The following is an 18,028-nucleotide window of genomic DNA, read 5'->3' as shown; positions in this document are numbered from 1 at the left end:
TCCATGCACAAGCAACTAGAAGATAAGACTTTTACCCAAAAACAAAAAGTGCATCCTCAGAATGTCAAAGATCAGACAAAAGGCTTCATAAAGCCGAAGATACCCCCTTCGTAACTGAATATCCTGCCCATATCTCAGAACCACAGCCAAAAAAACACAAAAGAGACAAGGGTATCACACAACACAGTTCCTACATGTAAGTAAAGAGAAGTACATCCACACAATAATGGTCTATAGCGCAAGCAATAAGAAAGAAAGACAGAAAAAACAAAGGGAAAGAAAAGAAGCACGGCCTACCAGTGGCGTCCTCCAACAACCTGCCTACACATGAGACAAAATAGTTGTTGACAAACTGACCTTCTGTGTCAAAGTCCTGTCTGTCCAGGGGAGCTGACCGAGGTCTGTGGCGTTCCCGCATTTCTTGTAACTCTTGTCTCAGCATAGACAGTTGTAGATCTTTGGTGAGGAGTGCCTGGTCTTTCTCTTCTATCACCTGTCTATTCTCTTCTATCACCTGGTCTTTCTCTTCTATCACCTGTCTATTCTCCTCTAGCTCCTCTATGACCTGAAGACAAAAATTGAACAAAAATATAAATCTGCAACAAAATGAAAAACAATTCCTTACTTTTCTGGAAAAAAATGTTTTTTCTAAAGGCTTCATATATTCAAGATAATAGATTTCCAACACAACATCATTTTAAGTCACATTTTGCTCTCACACAGTGACTTAAATCTCACTCCAAACTGAATGAAAATATGACAAACCCACAGCAGATAACGGGACGTTCAAAAGAAGACATTTTGTCAAAATCAAAAGGCTAACCGTGCCTGACGTCCGTCAACATTTAAATTCCATTCAATACAAGTTTAATTCTCAATAAAGATCAAAGAAAAAGACATGATAATGACATGACTTTCCACTTTTACTACATCAAGTGCACACTCCATTAAACATACAGACACCTCACAAATTACTTAATAAACAAATCTGGATCAGACAACCAATCAACGGTGTCCCCACTCACTTTCCTCTATCCCCCCCCCCCTCTTCCTATAACAAAAGTCTCGAAACAAACATCAACTCAACAGCACAATTATCATGGCAGTTATGGTGTTGGTCGTCATGTGGTTAGTCTGCTGAACTCGCTGCTGTAAGGTTATAGGTTTCAATTCTGGCCGAGCCCATTGTTGTTTCCTAGTGAAAGACACTTTCCACAAATTTTCTTCACTTCACAAAGGGGAGAATGAGTATCCAGAAAAACAACAGTGAAAGATCTTGTCAGAATGTTAATGCACCAGCATCCATGACATAGCAGTTTGCACTGAAAGCTTCTTTAAAAAATCAAAATGTTTCAGAATGCAAGGCAATTTTTCAGTGTAACAATAGATTGCAAAACAACATAGAACATACTTTGAAACACACAGAAATACCCTTCTCACAGCTGTTAAAATCCCACTGAAAGCGATACTTTAGTTGGTGACCGAGCCCCGATCTGACCTCCCACGTGAAGGCTGTTATAAGTCAGAGTCAGGCGGCCACTCCCGCGCTTAACAACCGTGACGATAGCGATGCCCGCCGCCGTGCCTGCGTAACTCGGTTCTGGTAATTTTTGTATCACTTTTCCTCTTTATTTCTCCCGATCTAATAAACCTAGAAGCCTGTATAACATTTCATTTTAAAGATCATCTTAGGGCTAACTAGACGATCCCACTTTCGCTCCAGAAATCTCACTTGTGTTATTGCATTTACACACTTTGCAGTACAAATGTTTCGTTCATCTAAAGTTGCTTTTTAAATTATATTCCATTTTGGAGTTCATTATCTCAAAAACCAAACCCACGATTTTCACGAAATTTATGTGCTTCGCTTGAGACAGCAATACTCGAACTGTGTAAGCAAGTGTTATTTGTGAAAGGCCAAGGTGTCATTTTATATGATTTTTTTAAAAAGGTACCCTCCCCTGTGATTCATTCGGACGTGATCTTTCATTTCTCTTCTTAACTTTTGAACCATGTTATCTTTCCAACATTTCTCTCATTGATTTTTAAAAATAACTTAGCCCAGTTAAGAAATAGAGAAACATACAGAGGATTCGCATTTTCAAAAGCAGCACAAATATTACAGAACTTGTGGTGGCAAAATACTGTCAGGCAAGCAGAAGGCAGAGAAAATGCAACCCCAGCAGTGTTCTAAATTTGCGTCAGATTCTCTCGGCCTCTGGTGTTAGCATTACAATGGACTCACAGAAAGTACATTCAAAAATCGTCTGCACAGTTTGCGTGGACAAGATAAGACATACAAAGAAACATTGCTATCAGGGCACTATAACCTCCTGGCTTTTCTGAAACGACTCTTGATGCTCGTTTTTTCTACAGTTTACACCTCCCACTTATTAATATATTGAACACGGTAAAGTAGCACCACTATACTTTCATATTGTTAAGGGTGTTGTTCTGAACCACCATCATTTGCTAGAGGTAGCGAAACACACAATAGACACACAGCTAAGTGAGCAACCAGAGGAAGACTATAAAGAAGTTTAGTCGTCACTACACACTATGGCAAAAACTGGAGCCGTGGGGATCGAGGAACTAAATGGGGGATTAGACCTTTAGAAGGTTGCGTAGTGCTTTCTGACTCTGAAGAGGAGAGAATTAACTTTCCAGAACAATTGACGGAGAAAGAAGACAGGTTGTCTGAGTTAGAGCATGAACCCCTTAACCCTGTTCTGGCCCTATCTGTTCTCATTTAGACACCATACTAGACTCACACAACATCACTCCACAGGCACATCACAGCCGCTCTTTCATTGGCAATCACTGCCACAAATACATCATGAGTCGTATTTATAAAGACCTCACTGCATTTATTGTAAAAGAAATTGTAGAAAATACCGACAGCCAAAACATAAGTGACACCGCTTACACTCTCGGAGAAAATTCAGTCAATTAAACAACGCATTTAGGGGTATTCACATCCACATCTCACACGTCCAACCAGTGTCAAAAGACAGACCACCTCTCATTGACACATGCATCAAAACTTACATGTCACTATGCAGGAGACACTTTAGTGAAAAAGTACTTCCCAAACACCACATTCTAGAAAACCACTGCATCCCGTGGATACAGACATGGGTTTGGTTTGGCTTTACATGGGGAAAAGGGTGGTGAACTTATCCATGCTTTTGTGGCAAAGCTAGAGAGAAGAGGAGCTGGGATACGTAATATCGAACAACAGCTGAAAGCTGTCATGCAATCTCAGCACTTCATTCCAAATCCAGAACTATTATCCAACGTGCCTCCGACAAAGAAAAAAAAGGTGATACTGCAATCAACTCTTCACTTCTCCAAAACCGTGGACTTGGCACAAAAACAACAAAGTGAGTTTTGATATTTCACCATTTCTGGTGTATTTTATGTGAATTTGAAAAATTTTAAAATCTACACCCCCCAAGGGCAATGTTAAAATATGAGCCATTTTTGGAACGCTATATATATTTATCGTTATTTCATACAATTTCGCATCTTTCTCAGTAAGTGCAGAAGTTCTCTCTTGTTCCAAACAGGCAAAATAAAATGATGGCAAAGTCACCGATCAGTGTATTTTGCAAGTTTAATTGTCTTAAAATTGAAATGAACAACGCTGTCAGCGGGACACACGGAATTCCCCTGGCCACGAGTTCATGACCCAGCGACCCAGGTAAGATTACAAGATGCGGTGCGCTCTGGCTGCCTGCGAACTAAAGTACCGCTTCCTAACAGCCCAGTTCTATGATTATTATTATTGTTACTCTTATCATTCATTACATAATATTAACAAAAGTACAGACAGACTGCCGGCGTCTATAGTGCAGCAATTAGGTGCTTCGTGGTGGCAAGCAAGAGACCCAAGTTCGATTCCTGAGTGGGAAGGAAATTTTTATCGAGTGTCGAGGACATTTTGCTAGAATGTTGTATCCCTCTCAGCCCTGGCTGGACTTGACAGGCAGAGTTGAAAGCCTGACTCATAAATGATCTAAATTGTATCAATGGAGATGTAAAAAACACATACATTAAAAAAATAACTGCAAAAAAGACAGAAAAATCAACCCCTAAATGAAACCATCATAAGAACAAACAAAAAAACCCAGCAAGAATAAAAATCTAGCTTAAAATGAACAGAAAGCATAAGTGAATACTGCACTACACAACAATGATCCTTGCAAGAGTGGACCAAGTGAGGGTTATATAATATGTTTAAAACAGATGTTAAAACATAAAGGCTTAATCACTGGGTGGGATCACCGCTTAACAATATAAAAGGGATAAATGTTGAGCTATACAGAATAATTTTTCTTTATAACTATCTGCCTATACTCTTCTGTTTCTCTTTTCACAAAAAAAAAACCACACTTCTGAAACACAACCCCAAATGGGCAATCAACAACGAATTCATCTTCATAATAGGAGAAAGAGGAGAGAAAAACAATACAGAGAAATATTTCTGTATCTTTCCATCAATTTTTCTTGGACTATAACAACCTACTAAGCATTTTTTTTTTCACTAAAGAGAAGCATATCAACACAATAATTTAATTTAGAGCAGAGAAAAAAGAATAATTAAACAGTGGTAGAAACAACAGAGGCAATGAAAAGAAGTAAGACCTACCACCCACCAGTAGCACCCTCCAACCACCCACAAGACCACTTTGGTTATTGCACAGAAGGAGTACTTCCCCCTGACTCCATGTGTCAGATTACAGTGAGTCAGTACAACAACACTCACCTTAAGCCAAAAACAGACTGGCACAATTATAACAGTGGCAAGAAGTAGGAGGAGCAGACCACACAAAAGCACCCACTAACCACCCATCACTTTAATTTTAAGTCTTTGGTCCTAAAAGAAAGCTTCAAGAAAGGATGAGAAAAATTCACAAAACACTCAACTTGGAAGCAGAAGTAGCAGACCACTCTAAAGCATCCACAAACCACCCAGAACTTCAACTTCAGTGCATTGGTCCTAAAAGAAAGCTTCAAAAAGGAAGAGAAAAATCCATAACTTACTCAGATTTGAACCTCGAACTTTCATCAACACTACCAGAGTAACTGGCAAGGAGAGAGAGATGTGTTAACACTGAGAGATCACCTAGCATAGAGAAACACAGAATGTGGCTGTTCTTATTTATCCCAATCTTTGCCTACAGTCTGGACTGCCATCTATGACACAACACACAGCACAGTCACACAAAGGTCAAAGGAGAGATGGTCAAATAATATGGATATATATTTTGTAACACCAATGGGGTGAGGTCGCAAAGGTCAAAGGTTATAGCTCACCTGATTCATGGCCAGCTCACGCCAGTGACGCTCAAACCTCTGACGCTGAAGTTCTCTCTTGTTGGCCTGGATCTCTGTGTCCTTGGCCTGGTTCTCCGACTTAATGACCTGGATCTCTGTGTCCTTGGCTATCACCTCTGACTTAATGACCTGGTTCTCGGACTTAATGACTTCAACCTCTGACTTAATGACCTGGTTCTCGGACCGGATGTCCAGGTTTTCCTGTGTCTTGTCACAGAGTGTCTTGTGGTGGTCAGTGCCGGCCTTGAGCAGACCCAGCAGGAGGGGAGAGTCGGGGAACTGGCCACCTGAAGATACAAACACACACAAGGTAAACACTCTATCTACTACACCACACTGTTCGCTGAGAGCTTTTAACTTTAGAAAAATACCGGAGGCATAAAAGTGAACTTTTGCAGCAAAGTCAGTTGTTGGACAACACCAGTACATACAAATTGTAAAGGTTTTTAATTACTAAAGAAAATTGCTCAACATTTTGACTCCTTAGTGTAAGACTCTGCCACGCTGTTTTGAAGAGTGATACGTGACGCTATTACACTGAGCAGTCGATTGTTGTTGAAAGAAGACTTAGAAACTTCTATAGTTATGAGTCTCCATGAAAAGCAGGGTCAGACATAGTTCCTCTTTTTTTTTTGTTACAACAATATCTGCTCAGTACAGCAAAAATTTTGTAAAATCCTTCCTCTATACATGTTCCATTATATGAGAAAACAAAAATATTATTCATCATACAACTTATTTCAAGAATTAAATTGCTTAAACACCGGCATAAATTAAAAGAAATTTTCAACAACCCCCCCCCCCAAAAAAAAACCCAACCCCTTTCCCAATCAGCCCTGTAAGCAACATATGTCAGGAAAGACTGTCTCTTGTGAGGAAAGGAGATAAGTCAAGTAAAAGAATGTTGTGATGATGCCATCAGAGATTTGCTCTGTATAGAGGAGTGACTCACAAGTCAGGTAAAAGAAGGTGATGATGGCATCAGAGATTTGCTCTGTGCTGTACCCACGTGCACGAGCTGAGGAGAACAAGTCCAGGTCCAGGTACGGTCTGGGTCCAGTTGGTTGTGGAGATGATGACGATGATGACGATGATGATGATGATGATGATGTTGCTGCTGCTGTTGACAGTGTGGTGGATGAAGTAGCTGCCTCAAGACCTGAGAGAGATAACACAAGAGTTAACTAATTATATGTCTCATTGATCGGTAATACAAGGTAACTTAAAATTACTCAGTAAAATTGGAGATGTGAAAGAGTCTCGAATAAAGTCAAAACAAATGAGTCTTACTAGGAAAAATTAAATAGTAAGAACAACAATTGAATAACGAAAAAATCTCTTCAACAGTCATGGCGTTATATAAAAAGACAGAGCATCGATTTATTGTCTCTTTTTAAAGTTACAGTCAGTCGATTTGCCCATAACCATTATTACAAGGATTAAAACAATGCTTAAAACTTCTTACAAAAGGCACGCTTTAAAATAAATTGATCCTCCATTTAAAGAAAAAGGAAAAAGAAAAAAGATACTCCAGCATAATTTCAAAACTATACAAACACTGTCCAATAATTTCGATCCACTACTGTACTTAAAAATGTGTCATTATAAGAATTGTAGGCACACCAGAGTGTGCATTAATCTGTCACTGAGTAATTAAGTTGTAACGAAACACAAATAAAATAAAAATGTCATGAACAAATGAGGAGTTATACAGTATTGAAACCTATAAATCCTGACATATTAACATATTTATATTACATATATGTCAGCATCTAAAATAAAGTTCAACACAAACAAGATGATGTGACATGTCTCATAGGACCAAATTTTACCTTTTATTTGACTTTCTTGGTTTACTCCAACCACAAGCTGCAACAAAGCGAGAAAAAATGAAATAATTGTGAGAAAAAGCTCTAAAGTTTACAGCCCCTCTAGAAGAAAAAAAGTTACCATTCTCTCAAAATTTGTGACTAAAAAATATAATAATAGCTACTACCCATAGTGCTATAAATTATGTCCTAGCCATGTTTGAACAATGACAAAAGACACAAAAGTTAGCTCATAGTATTTTAAAATTTGTACATGTATATATAATGACTATTGACTCCTCATTTTTATAAAACTGAAGATGGGCAAATTGATCAATGTTGTTTTAGAACAAAAAAAGAGTAGACCTTTTTCTTCAAGTTACATATTTAGAACATACGTCACATATTTTATAAAAATCTTTTCATAAAAAAAGAATGAGACCAGGGTAAATTTCACAAAATTAGCAAACTGATAGAAATACCATTATGACATACAATCAATATTTATTACAACAGAAAAAACATAATCACACCACTATACCTCTTGTTGTTGAGCATTATTGATGAACTCTTGACCTTTGCTGTGCAGCAAGAAGTAACAAACAGGAGAGGCACAAGCATGCTGGGTCAGGGGGTCAGCACCAGGTATCCAGTCAAAGAGTTCAACACCACAGGAAAAACAACAGACCATGTCATTGTGACCTAAGGAAAAACGGTGGAAAAATGTTTTAAAAGTATAATAATTATTTTCTTTTCTTTCCTAAGTTGGAAAATGTAACAATTCTCCTTAATCCCCCTTTTTTTTTGTCAATGAAAATCCTAAGAACATCACACAAGCTCATGTTTCAGGTAGTAGTATAGGAGTTCTGATATATAAAATGAAAACGAAACAGAGAAGACAGTTTATGCAGAAACTAAAGCAAGGAGTTTGTATTCATTTGTGGGGGCCTACTATTTTGTCTTTTTTTGGCAATGTACAGTTAACAATATGTATCAACAATCACTGAAACATTTGTTGAGTTCATTTAGTGGGTATTCAGAAATTCTGTTAAGGATTGTCTTTTTGTTTTAAAAGATGTGCGTATTCTATCTATTTTCTAAAAATAAACAAAACCTCTAGTTTCAGGCAAAAAAGAAAGAGGGTGGAAGTTGTGGGTTGTTGAGAAGGGGAGGAGGGGGGGGTTCTGGTACCTGTCCCCTCCCTCTAGTAGCTGTTTACTAAGTCTCAAAAGTTGGTTGTTTAAATAGTGCATATTTTTATCTCATTGTCGAAGCAGGGAATATGCCAGAATGATGCGCAAATTTCTGTGTATCATCAAGTACTTTGAATGAAGATGTAGTCTGAGAGAGCTTTTCTTGTTCCAATGGCTAAAAATTTATTGAAATTACAAAATGTTAGAAAGTACCAAAAATTTGAGCGGTCAAAACGTGACATTATTAAGAGATGACGTAATTTTAATGAAGTGAAACTTTATACAGGAGAGGAAAATGCTAAACATCTCAGGATGTTGTTTCTGTAGTAGAAGGTTGAGTGTTTAAGAAAAGCACGCATTTTGATGATAAACTGTTGGGCAGAAAGCCCCAGACAGGGTGACAACTCTGGTGAATGGACATGATGATGTTTCTCGTCATTTTCATCTTTTCTAAGCCTACTTTTAATGATAATAAAAAAGACTTTTAAAGAGAAGAATAAAATGGGCATTACTTCAAGTCAAAAGGAGTTATTAAACACACTTGTTGAGTAGTTTTGACTCAGAATAGGGACACTCATTAGCAAAAAAACTTTCTCATCGCAATTTCTGTCATTTCATCATGTCCGTTCATGAACCTGTATTTTGTTTCTCGGCTTTGCTACCACATGTTCTAATGAACCAACTAGACTAGTTCCATATAATTATATAATATCAATGTCCTCAAAAAAAAGAGAAATTTACATTATACATAATATTAAAGCATGTGCCAAAAGGTGGGATACCTGGGTGTGACAAATCAGGTCCAAAATCAACTTTATGTAATAATTCTTTAATCATCCATATTATATAGCCTAATGATTGCTCTTTCAGGCTCAGTAACTGCCAAAGCTGTATATTCAGTGGTCTTGGTGTAATTCTGACTTGAATGACAGAAATAGCAAAAAGTTTGATCATAACAATGATGACACAAATTTATGAATACTCAAAGTTCCTTTCTTCAGATAGGCTGAGGTTATACTTTGAGACATAGCAAGCAACTTCCAAAAATACATAGAATTGACAGTTTATAAAAATCTTTATTAATTTTTGATAAAATTACTTTTTTGTGTCATAATATTTATGAACGAACAATAAGTGACCAAAAAACTTTCAATTATAATGTCAAGTTTCATTGACTAGAATTGTCTAAAATAACACTCTGGTATAATTATAGTCAAGTGATAAATGAAAGACCATTTTAACAGCTATTTTTAAACGCAAACTGGTCATTGGGCAAGTTATGCATAAATTTAAAGTTCGTTCATAACCATTATGACACACTGTTTTGTTCATAACTATTAAGACAAATTTTACTTTGGGCCCCAAAAATCAACTTATTGTTCAGTCTTTCACAAAAATGGTTTTCAAGTATGAGACTCTCCTTAAAATAGGATAGATCCCTCTATGTAGGAAGAATTCAAAGTTTATTTACTGAAAAACCCTTAGAATACCTTTAAAATGTTTCGTTCATAACAATTATGACAGACTTCAATTTTGACCTAAAAATTAATAAATTTTGATCTGTGTTTCATTTTTTAAAACTCTTATTAAGTGAGACTCTCCTCATAATATGTATCTCTGTACATGTTTCTAATGTTTATCAATACTGAAAAGCCTTCAAAATATATTAAATGGACAATAAATAGTTCGTTCATAACCATTACTACAAAAGTATAATACTAATTAAAATCCACACCCATACACTTATAATAAAAATTAAAATATCAAAATGTATGCAAGATCTCTTACGTCCTTTAGCTGGGTTAAAATTAAAAATACATCCCAAAACAACAGTAAATTACATGGAATAAGGTTTCGTTCATTATAACCATTATGACGCACTGTTTCGTTCATAACTGTATGACAAATTTTACTTTGCGCCCCAAAAATTAACTTATTGTTCTGTCATTCACATAAAATTGTGATTAATTTATGAGACTCTCCTCAAAATAAACATATATATGTAGGAAGAATTAACAGCTATTTTTAAACGCAAACTGGTCATAGGGCATGTTATGCATAAATTTAAAGTTCGTTCATAACCATTATTTATGACACACTGTTTCATTCATAACTGTTATGACAAATTTTACTTTGCGCCCTAAAAATTAACTTATTGTTCTGTCATTCACCTAAAATTGTTTTCATTTATGAGACTCTCCTCAAAATAAGCATATATATGTAGGAATAATTCAAAGTTTAATCACTGAAAAACCCTTAGAATCTTTAATGGTTCGTTCATACAATTATGACAAACTTCAGTTTTGACCTAAAAATTAATATTTTGACCTGTCATTTACTTTAAAATATTTATATTCAATGAAAGTTTCCTCATAATATGTATCTGTGTACATGTTTTTAATGTTTATCAACACTGGAAAGCCCTCAGAGTACATTATGTTGTTCGTTCATAACAATTACTTACTACAAAAGAAAAATACTGATTAAAATACATATATATATATATACCCATACACTTGTGATAAAAATCAAAATATCAGAATGTGAGCAAGGTCTTACATCCTTAAGTAGAGTTAAAATTAAAAATACATCCCAAAACAACTGTAAATTACATATTACATGGAATACGGTTTCGTTCATTATAACCACATTATAACACATGGTCACATTCAAAACATGATGACAATCCATTATGACAAGCATATTTTTGCCTCTTCTTCGCTTCTCTTTTGAGTCATGAGCACGCAACTCTTCCATGTTTATACCACCATGTAAAAGGATGTTGTGAAACAGTGGGAAGTCCCTCACATGATATTTTGCAGAAATATCATAAAGTGTTTCTTGTTCATAAACATCATTATAATGACAAACCTGGATTATCTCCATCAAAGTCATATTTAAGCAAAACCATGCGATGGAGCGGAAAATTACCCTTCTGATGGATCAATGTCAAACCAATGTTTGATACTGGTCATTCTTGGGGATGATATGTTTAATGATTTGGGTTTTCTAGACCTTGGAAAGTCTGATGATGTAATTATGACACGAGTTATGAACGAACTTATAAATTTTACTAAGCAATAACATCATTCATTCATATAAAAATAAAACTCTTCTAATGGACACACAAAGTTATGATGGTGTATGCTAAATATTTTCAATGTTTGAATGCACTACTTACTGTTTGATAGTTTATGATTAAACAATATTCTGTATTTAACATATATATACAATAACTGAGCTCTCAGGTTGAGTAAAAAATGCCCTATTTTTAGTACTATTATGTTTCTATGAAGAGATATAAGATGCACACATCAATCTATTGCTCATGCAGCTTGACCAACTTATTTCCTTGATACATAAAGTTTTAAGTAGAAAACATATTTTTCCATGAGTAGTGGTTGATTAAAAAAGTCCTCATGCAAACACCCCCACCTTTTGGCAAAGGCTCATTAAATATTACGGTGATGTAAGAGAGTAATCAAAGTGGAAATCTGACAGATAATTTTGGAACAGTTGGTCTATTTCGAATTGATGTTTTTTGCCTTGATTTGCCCATTTATTATTATCCTGATGAATTTTAGACAAAATCTTATTGAAACTTGCAAATTACAGTGTACACTTTATTGTGTTATCATCATGTCCATTCAATAAAGTGAACTTTGCCAGAAAATCAAATATAATTCCAAAAAAACGGTCAGACTTTAAAAAAAATTCAAATTAGTATTGAAACTTCAGCTAACCGTTGAGGAAATGAGATTGCTTTTGGTTCAGATAGTTATATTTCAAAATTAATCTTTTTTTGTGACACTTTCGGGACCAAATTTTGAGACTTGCTTATATATTGAAATACAGTCGAACCTGTGTAAGATGGCCACCCATTGTCATGGAGAAAAGTGGCCGTATAAGACAGGTGGCCGTCTTAGGCAGGACTGATCAAGATGAAGAAAATTTGTAAACCATTCCCATCTGAAGTTCCAATCGAAAGTAGCCACATTGTTGTTACATACATTGTTTTTGTTGTTGGTGGTGTTGTTGGTTTGTATTTTGTTTGTTATTTTTATTTTGTTGCTGATTTTGTGCAAGGGTGACAATAAAACGAAATGTATCAGACGAGGAAGACCGAGTGCTATGTTAAAACAAACACATGGGTTGCCACCACTCGGAGAACGAGCGACGCTTCTGTCGCAAGTTCATGTTGACATCCATTGTTACTTTGTTACAGCCTGGGTAAACAGTGACAACTCATCTCACTAACAATTTGTGTATGAGTTCTGGGCGGGGCTTTTATGGGTTATGAGGGATCACACGCTTACCTCACCAGCAGCTGAACATTGAATCTATTGGTCAACAGTGGAAGGGGCCTACGCAGCATGATTGGTTGGAAGTAATTGGATTACTCCAACAAAGTAAATGGATTATGACGGCTCGCCCACAACGCCAGGGGCCAATGCACAATTTATAACAAAACATAATGGAGTCACTAAGGTGGCCGTATAGGACAGGTGTTATTGCTTAAGTGTGATAGGGGTTGTGTGTTAAAATATGGTGGCCGCGGCCGCATTGGACAGGTGCCCGTTTTACACAGTTAAATTATAGGAAAAACACAAGGTAGGAAATGGAAAGTGGCCGTTTGTACAGGTGACCGTCTTATAGAGCCGTCAGGGCAGGTTCGACTGTATATATAATATTATAATATATTATATAATATTATATATGAGCTTTTGCCAAAAGGTGGGGGTGTTTGCTTAAGGACTTTTTAAATCAACCACTACTCATGGTAAAATATGTTTTCTTCTGAAAACTTTACGCATATGGCAAGGAAATAAGTTGGTCAAGCTGCATGAGCAAGTAGATTGATGTGTGCATCTTATATCTCTACATAGAAAGATAATAGTACTAAAAATAGGGCATTTTTTACTCATCCTGAGTGCACACATAATTGTATGTTAAATACAGAATATTGTTAATCTTAAACTATAGATCAAACAGAAGTGCATTCAAACATTGAAAATAGTTTGTACACACCATCATAACAGCGTGTGTCCATTAAAAGGGTTTTATTTATTTATATTAATGATGTTATTGCTGAGTAAAATTTATAAGTTCGTTCATAACTCGTGTCATAATTACATCATCAGACTTTCCAAGGTCTAGAAAACCCAAATCGTTAAACATATCATCCCGGGGAATGACCGGTATTAAACATTGGTTTGACATTGATCCACCAGAAGGGTAATTTTCCGCTCCATCGTATGGTTTTGCTTAAATATGACTTTGATTAGATAATCCAGGTTTGTCATAATGATGTTATATTAAATGAACAAACACTTTATGATATTTCTGCAAAATATCATGTGAGGGACTTCCCACTGTTTCACAACATCCTTTTACATGGTGGAATGAACATGGAAGAGTAGTGTGCTGATGACTCAAAAGAGAAGCGAAGAAGAAGCAAAAATATGCTTGTCATAATGGATTGTCATCATGTTATGAACGTGACAGTGTGTCATAATGGTTATATTATGAACGAAACCTTATTCCATGTAATTTACAGTTGTTTTGGGATGTATTTTTAATTTTAACCCAACTTAAGGATGTATTAGACGTTGCTTATATTCTGATATTTTGATTTTTATCATAAGTGTATGGGTCTGGATTTTAATTAGTATTTTACTTTTGTAGTAATGGTTATGAACGAACTACATATATATATATATATATATTGTACTCTGAGGGCTTTCCAGAGTTGATAAACATAAAAAACATGCACACAGATACATATTATGATGAAACTTTCATTTAATATAAAATTTTTAAGTAAATGACAGGTCAAAATATTAATTTTTAGGTCAAAACTGAAGTTTGTCATAATAGTTATGAACGAACAATTAAAGGTATTTTAAGGGTTTTTTAGTGATTAAACTTTGAATTCTTCCAACATATATATATAACCTTATTTTTAGGAGAGTCTCATAAATTAAAACAATTGTATGTGAATGACAGAACAAAAGTTAATTTTTTGGGCCCAAAGTAAAATTTGTCAATAGAGTTATGAACGAAACAGTGTGTCATACGGTTATGAACGAAACTTTATTCCATGTAATTTACAGTTGTTTTGGGATGTATTTTTAATTTTAACCCAACTAAAGGACAGAATAGACCTTGCATACATTCTGATATTTTGATTTTTATCATAAGTGTATGGGTGTGGATTTTAATTAGTATTATACTTTTGTAGTAATGGTTATGAACGAACTATTTATAGTCCATTTTATATATTTTGAGGACTTTTCAGTGTTAACAAACTTTAAAAACATGTACAGAGATACATATTATGAGGAGAGTTTCATTTAATAAAAGTTTTAAAAAATGAATGACAGATCAAAATGAGTAAATTTTTAGGTCAAAATTGAAGTTTGTCATAATTGTTATGAACGAACCATTTTAAAGGTGTATTCTAAGGGTTTTTCAAGAAATAAACTTTGAATTCTCCCTACATAGAGGAATCTATCATATTTTAAGGAAAGCCTCATAAATGAAAACCGTTTTATGTGAAAGACAGAACAATATTAAGTAAATTTTAGGGGCCAAAAAAAAGTAAAATTTGTCATAATAGTTATGAACGAAACAGTGTGTCATAATGGTTATGAACGAACTTTAAATTGATGCATAATATATGCCCTAAGACCAGTTTGCGTTTAAAAATAGCTGTTAAAATGGTCTTTCATTTATCACTTGACTATAATTAGACCAGAGTGTTATTTTAGACAATTCTAGTCGATGAAACTTGATAATTTTTTAATAGTATTTTGGTCACTTATTGTTCGTTCATAACTATTATGACACAAAAAAGTAATTTTATCAAAAATTAATAAAGATTTTTATAAATTGTCAATTCTATGTATTTTTGGAAGTTATTTGCTATGTTCTCAAAATATAACATCATCAGCCTAGCTGAAGAAAGGAACTTTGAGTATTCATAAATTTGTGTCATCATTGTTATGAACGAACTTTTTGCTATTTCCGTCATTCAAGTCAGAATTACACCAAGACCATTGCATATACAGCTTTGGCAGTTACTGAGCCTGAAAGAGCAATCATTAGGCTATATAGATATTATATGGGTGATTAAAGAATTATTAATAAAGTTGATTTTGGACCTCATTTGTCACACCCAGGTATCCCACCTTTTGGCAAATGCTCATATTTGAAAGAGTGTTGTTGCACTGAAAATCTGTGTTACGAAAGGAACCTATTATTTGTAATGTTAACAAACTTTTAAAAAACAATCAATTAAAATTGTTCATCAGGTGATTTTTTCTCTTCAAAATAGCCAGAGTTTTACAATGTGGCTCACAATTTAGATCTTAAAGAGACAATATTTTAAGATTTTTAAACATTGTTCATTTTAGAAAGTTAGGTACAAGAAACAACTTTGATCTTCTTGTTAGATGGAAAATAGACTATTATAAAATGACTTCTCACAGAATTTATTTTAAAAAACTCAAAATATGATGATGTTGGATCAACTTGCTGCTTGCAACAGCTGGAAAAATTCTGATCATAATCATATTTATGTGATGCTAAAATAAAACCTGAAAAGCTAAAATTTCTAAGAAAAAAAAGGCAACTGTAGGCCCTACTTCAAAAACCCACCTGTATAGTAAAAACCTGCATCAGCCATAACAACAGGAGGAAACATTGCTCTCTGAAGCTTTGGCCACAAATTAAAGGTACCAGATCTGTCTGTTGCACTCTCAAACTCTGGGTACATGATACTGTACTCTTTTACCACGGAAGAATCCCGCTCACTAAAGTCCACAAAATGCTTTGAACGCTCTTTCTCCAGAATACTCCTTTGCACTTCACTAGAAATATTTCCCACATCAAAGTGGCACACAAAAGGACACTCAGGTGACTTTTCCTTGTGCACATGTCCAATGTCAACACACACGTCAAACTCCAACTGGAGTCCACAGAAAACACATAGGGCTCGGAGGTTAGAAATCATGATGAAGCCATCTCTTGACCATTTTGCAGCCTCAACTGAGCTTGGTGAACTGTAAGTAGTCAGTCGAAGACTTTCAAACAACATGGGATACCCACCAGAAAGAGGTTTGAGAGGGTGAACGATAAGTTGGCGTCTGCATGATGTCCGAGACTGAGAGTGATGATCATAGTTCAGCCTACTCAAGAATAACTTTCTTCTCAAAGTTTCTGCATCGCTAGAAACACATGAGTTACAGATGGATGATATTGTTTCCAGTTCCTGTATATTTGCACCTTCATTCATCTCATTCATTAGAATTAAAGGGGATGAAGAGGTGGCTTCTCCGTCAACAAAAGGAGATTGGATGCTGGTCGGGTTTGGTGCTGTATTAAGAAAATGACAGTTGGGACTTTTCGTCCGGTGGGCAGCAAAGGGAGACTCCCCTGACCATCCACTGTGCCTTACACTACAAGAGCGACATACTAGTTCATCTGACAAGGAAAGGACATTGTCTTCGCGCTCCCACTGCCAGCCGGCTTCTGCAAACTTCATTGGAGTGTAGTAGGAGTTTGAGAGTGAAGTGAAGTTTGTTGGTAGAGGGGGATGAAAGGTGCGAAGCCTTTCCATAAAAGAATTCGATGCCATGCTTCCCTGGACTACGGTTGTATCACACAGAAAGAACTATTTTCCCATTCATAGAGAACATATCAATCCCTCACATTAATGTAACCATATTTTCGTAAATATTGTGATTTTATCACAATTGTTTATTTTTTCACAGTTGCAGAGGAGCAAGTAGCCTACCGGAAGTACCAACTTACTTTCTCTGGTTCTAAAAATAGCGACAGGCAATCCCCGTTGATTCGGCTGCATCCAAGACGGAATAAGTCGTCTTATTCTGTCTTGGGTTGGATTCGGTCTTGGTTGGCTCGAAAAGTGAGGCGGAAGCACAGAATTCTGTGGGCGGAAGTCTTGAGGGTTTCGTTCGAGCGATTTACGTCCCTTTGATTTGAGCCTTGAGTTCTAAAAGCGAAAGTTAGATCTGCCTGCCTTGTGTTTCAGCATTTTAGAAAAAGGGCCTCTATAGATATTACATGTATTCAACATCACAGTGATAAAATTTCCGAGTTCTGATCTGACAGATGATGGCATTGGGCAAACATCAGTTCTCATTAGGTGACTGCAAAGGTAATGGTACCCCCAAGTGTCGGCTCTTTTGTTTATTCAAATTGAATCGGCAATCTTTTCCTTCTTAGATTCTCTCTCCTCCCCCGACTGACCAACAATTTTTTCCCCCATAAAATTGTGTTTTTTTTACTTCTAAGATCTCCTCTCATCATGGTTCTGTGTAAAAACAAAGAAACATAAATAATAGTCAAAATTTATAGATTTCTATTATATTTTAATAGAAGTATAGATCTAGATCTAGCCTACTTTTCCTTTTCGGAGTGTCTACGACTACGTACACGGTAAAACTGGGCACGTAGCCTCAGGGTCTACGTACACGGTAACCGGGCACGTAGTCTCAGGGTCTACGTACACAGTAACCGGCAACCGGGTGTGAAGTCTCAAACTCAATGTCACATACACTACGGTTACCGGGCGAGTAGCCTCAATATCTACATACAGTAACACGGTAACCGGCAACCGGGCGCCTCTCATTATCTAAGAACACGGTAACCGGGTATTTAGTT

General features: G+C 35.8%; 2 protein-coding genes across 4 annotated transcripts in view; one reads left to right on the top strand and one right to left on the bottom strand.

Annotated features, from left to right (window-relative positions):
* LOC101856868 (baculoviral IAP repeat-containing protein 2) overlaps window positions 1-17,349 on the bottom strand; it is a 69,577-nt gene extending 52,228 nt beyond the window's left edge. For 2 of the 3 annotated variants that reach the window (XM_005091869.3, XM_035973934.1), the window contains exon 1: window positions 16,001-17,349. In XM_005091869.3, coding sequence (XP_005091926.2) covers window positions 16,001-16,979 — 979 coding nt within the window. In that variant the 5' untranslated portion in view covers window positions 16,980-17,349. Of the gene's footprint in view, window positions 1-7,689; window positions 7,851-16,000 lie in introns of all 3 variants that reach the window. The other variant, XM_013091456.2, reaches the window with a different exon arrangement.
* The window catches only part of LOC101852225 (protein C10), a 6,238-nt gene continuing 5,529 nt past the window's right edge, over window positions 17,320-18,028 (top strand). The window contains exon 1 of the mRNA XM_005091850.3: window positions 17,320-17,522. Within this exon, the coding sequence (XP_005091907.1) occupies window positions 17,477-17,522 (46 nt within the window). The 5' untranslated portion in view covers window positions 17,320-17,476. The remainder of the gene's footprint in view (window positions 17,523-18,028) is intronic.

This window comes from Aplysia californica, unplaced genomic scaffold, assembly GCF_000002075.1.
Source record: "Aplysia californica isolate F4 #8 unplaced genomic scaffold, AplCal3.0 scaffold00036, whole genome shotgun sequence".
Classification (NCBI taxonomy): Eukaryota; Metazoa; Mollusca; class Gastropoda; order Aplysiida; family Aplysiidae; genus Aplysia; species Aplysia californica.
Note: the sequence above shows the minus strand (reverse complement) of the source record. Positions and strands in the feature narration are given on the sequence as shown.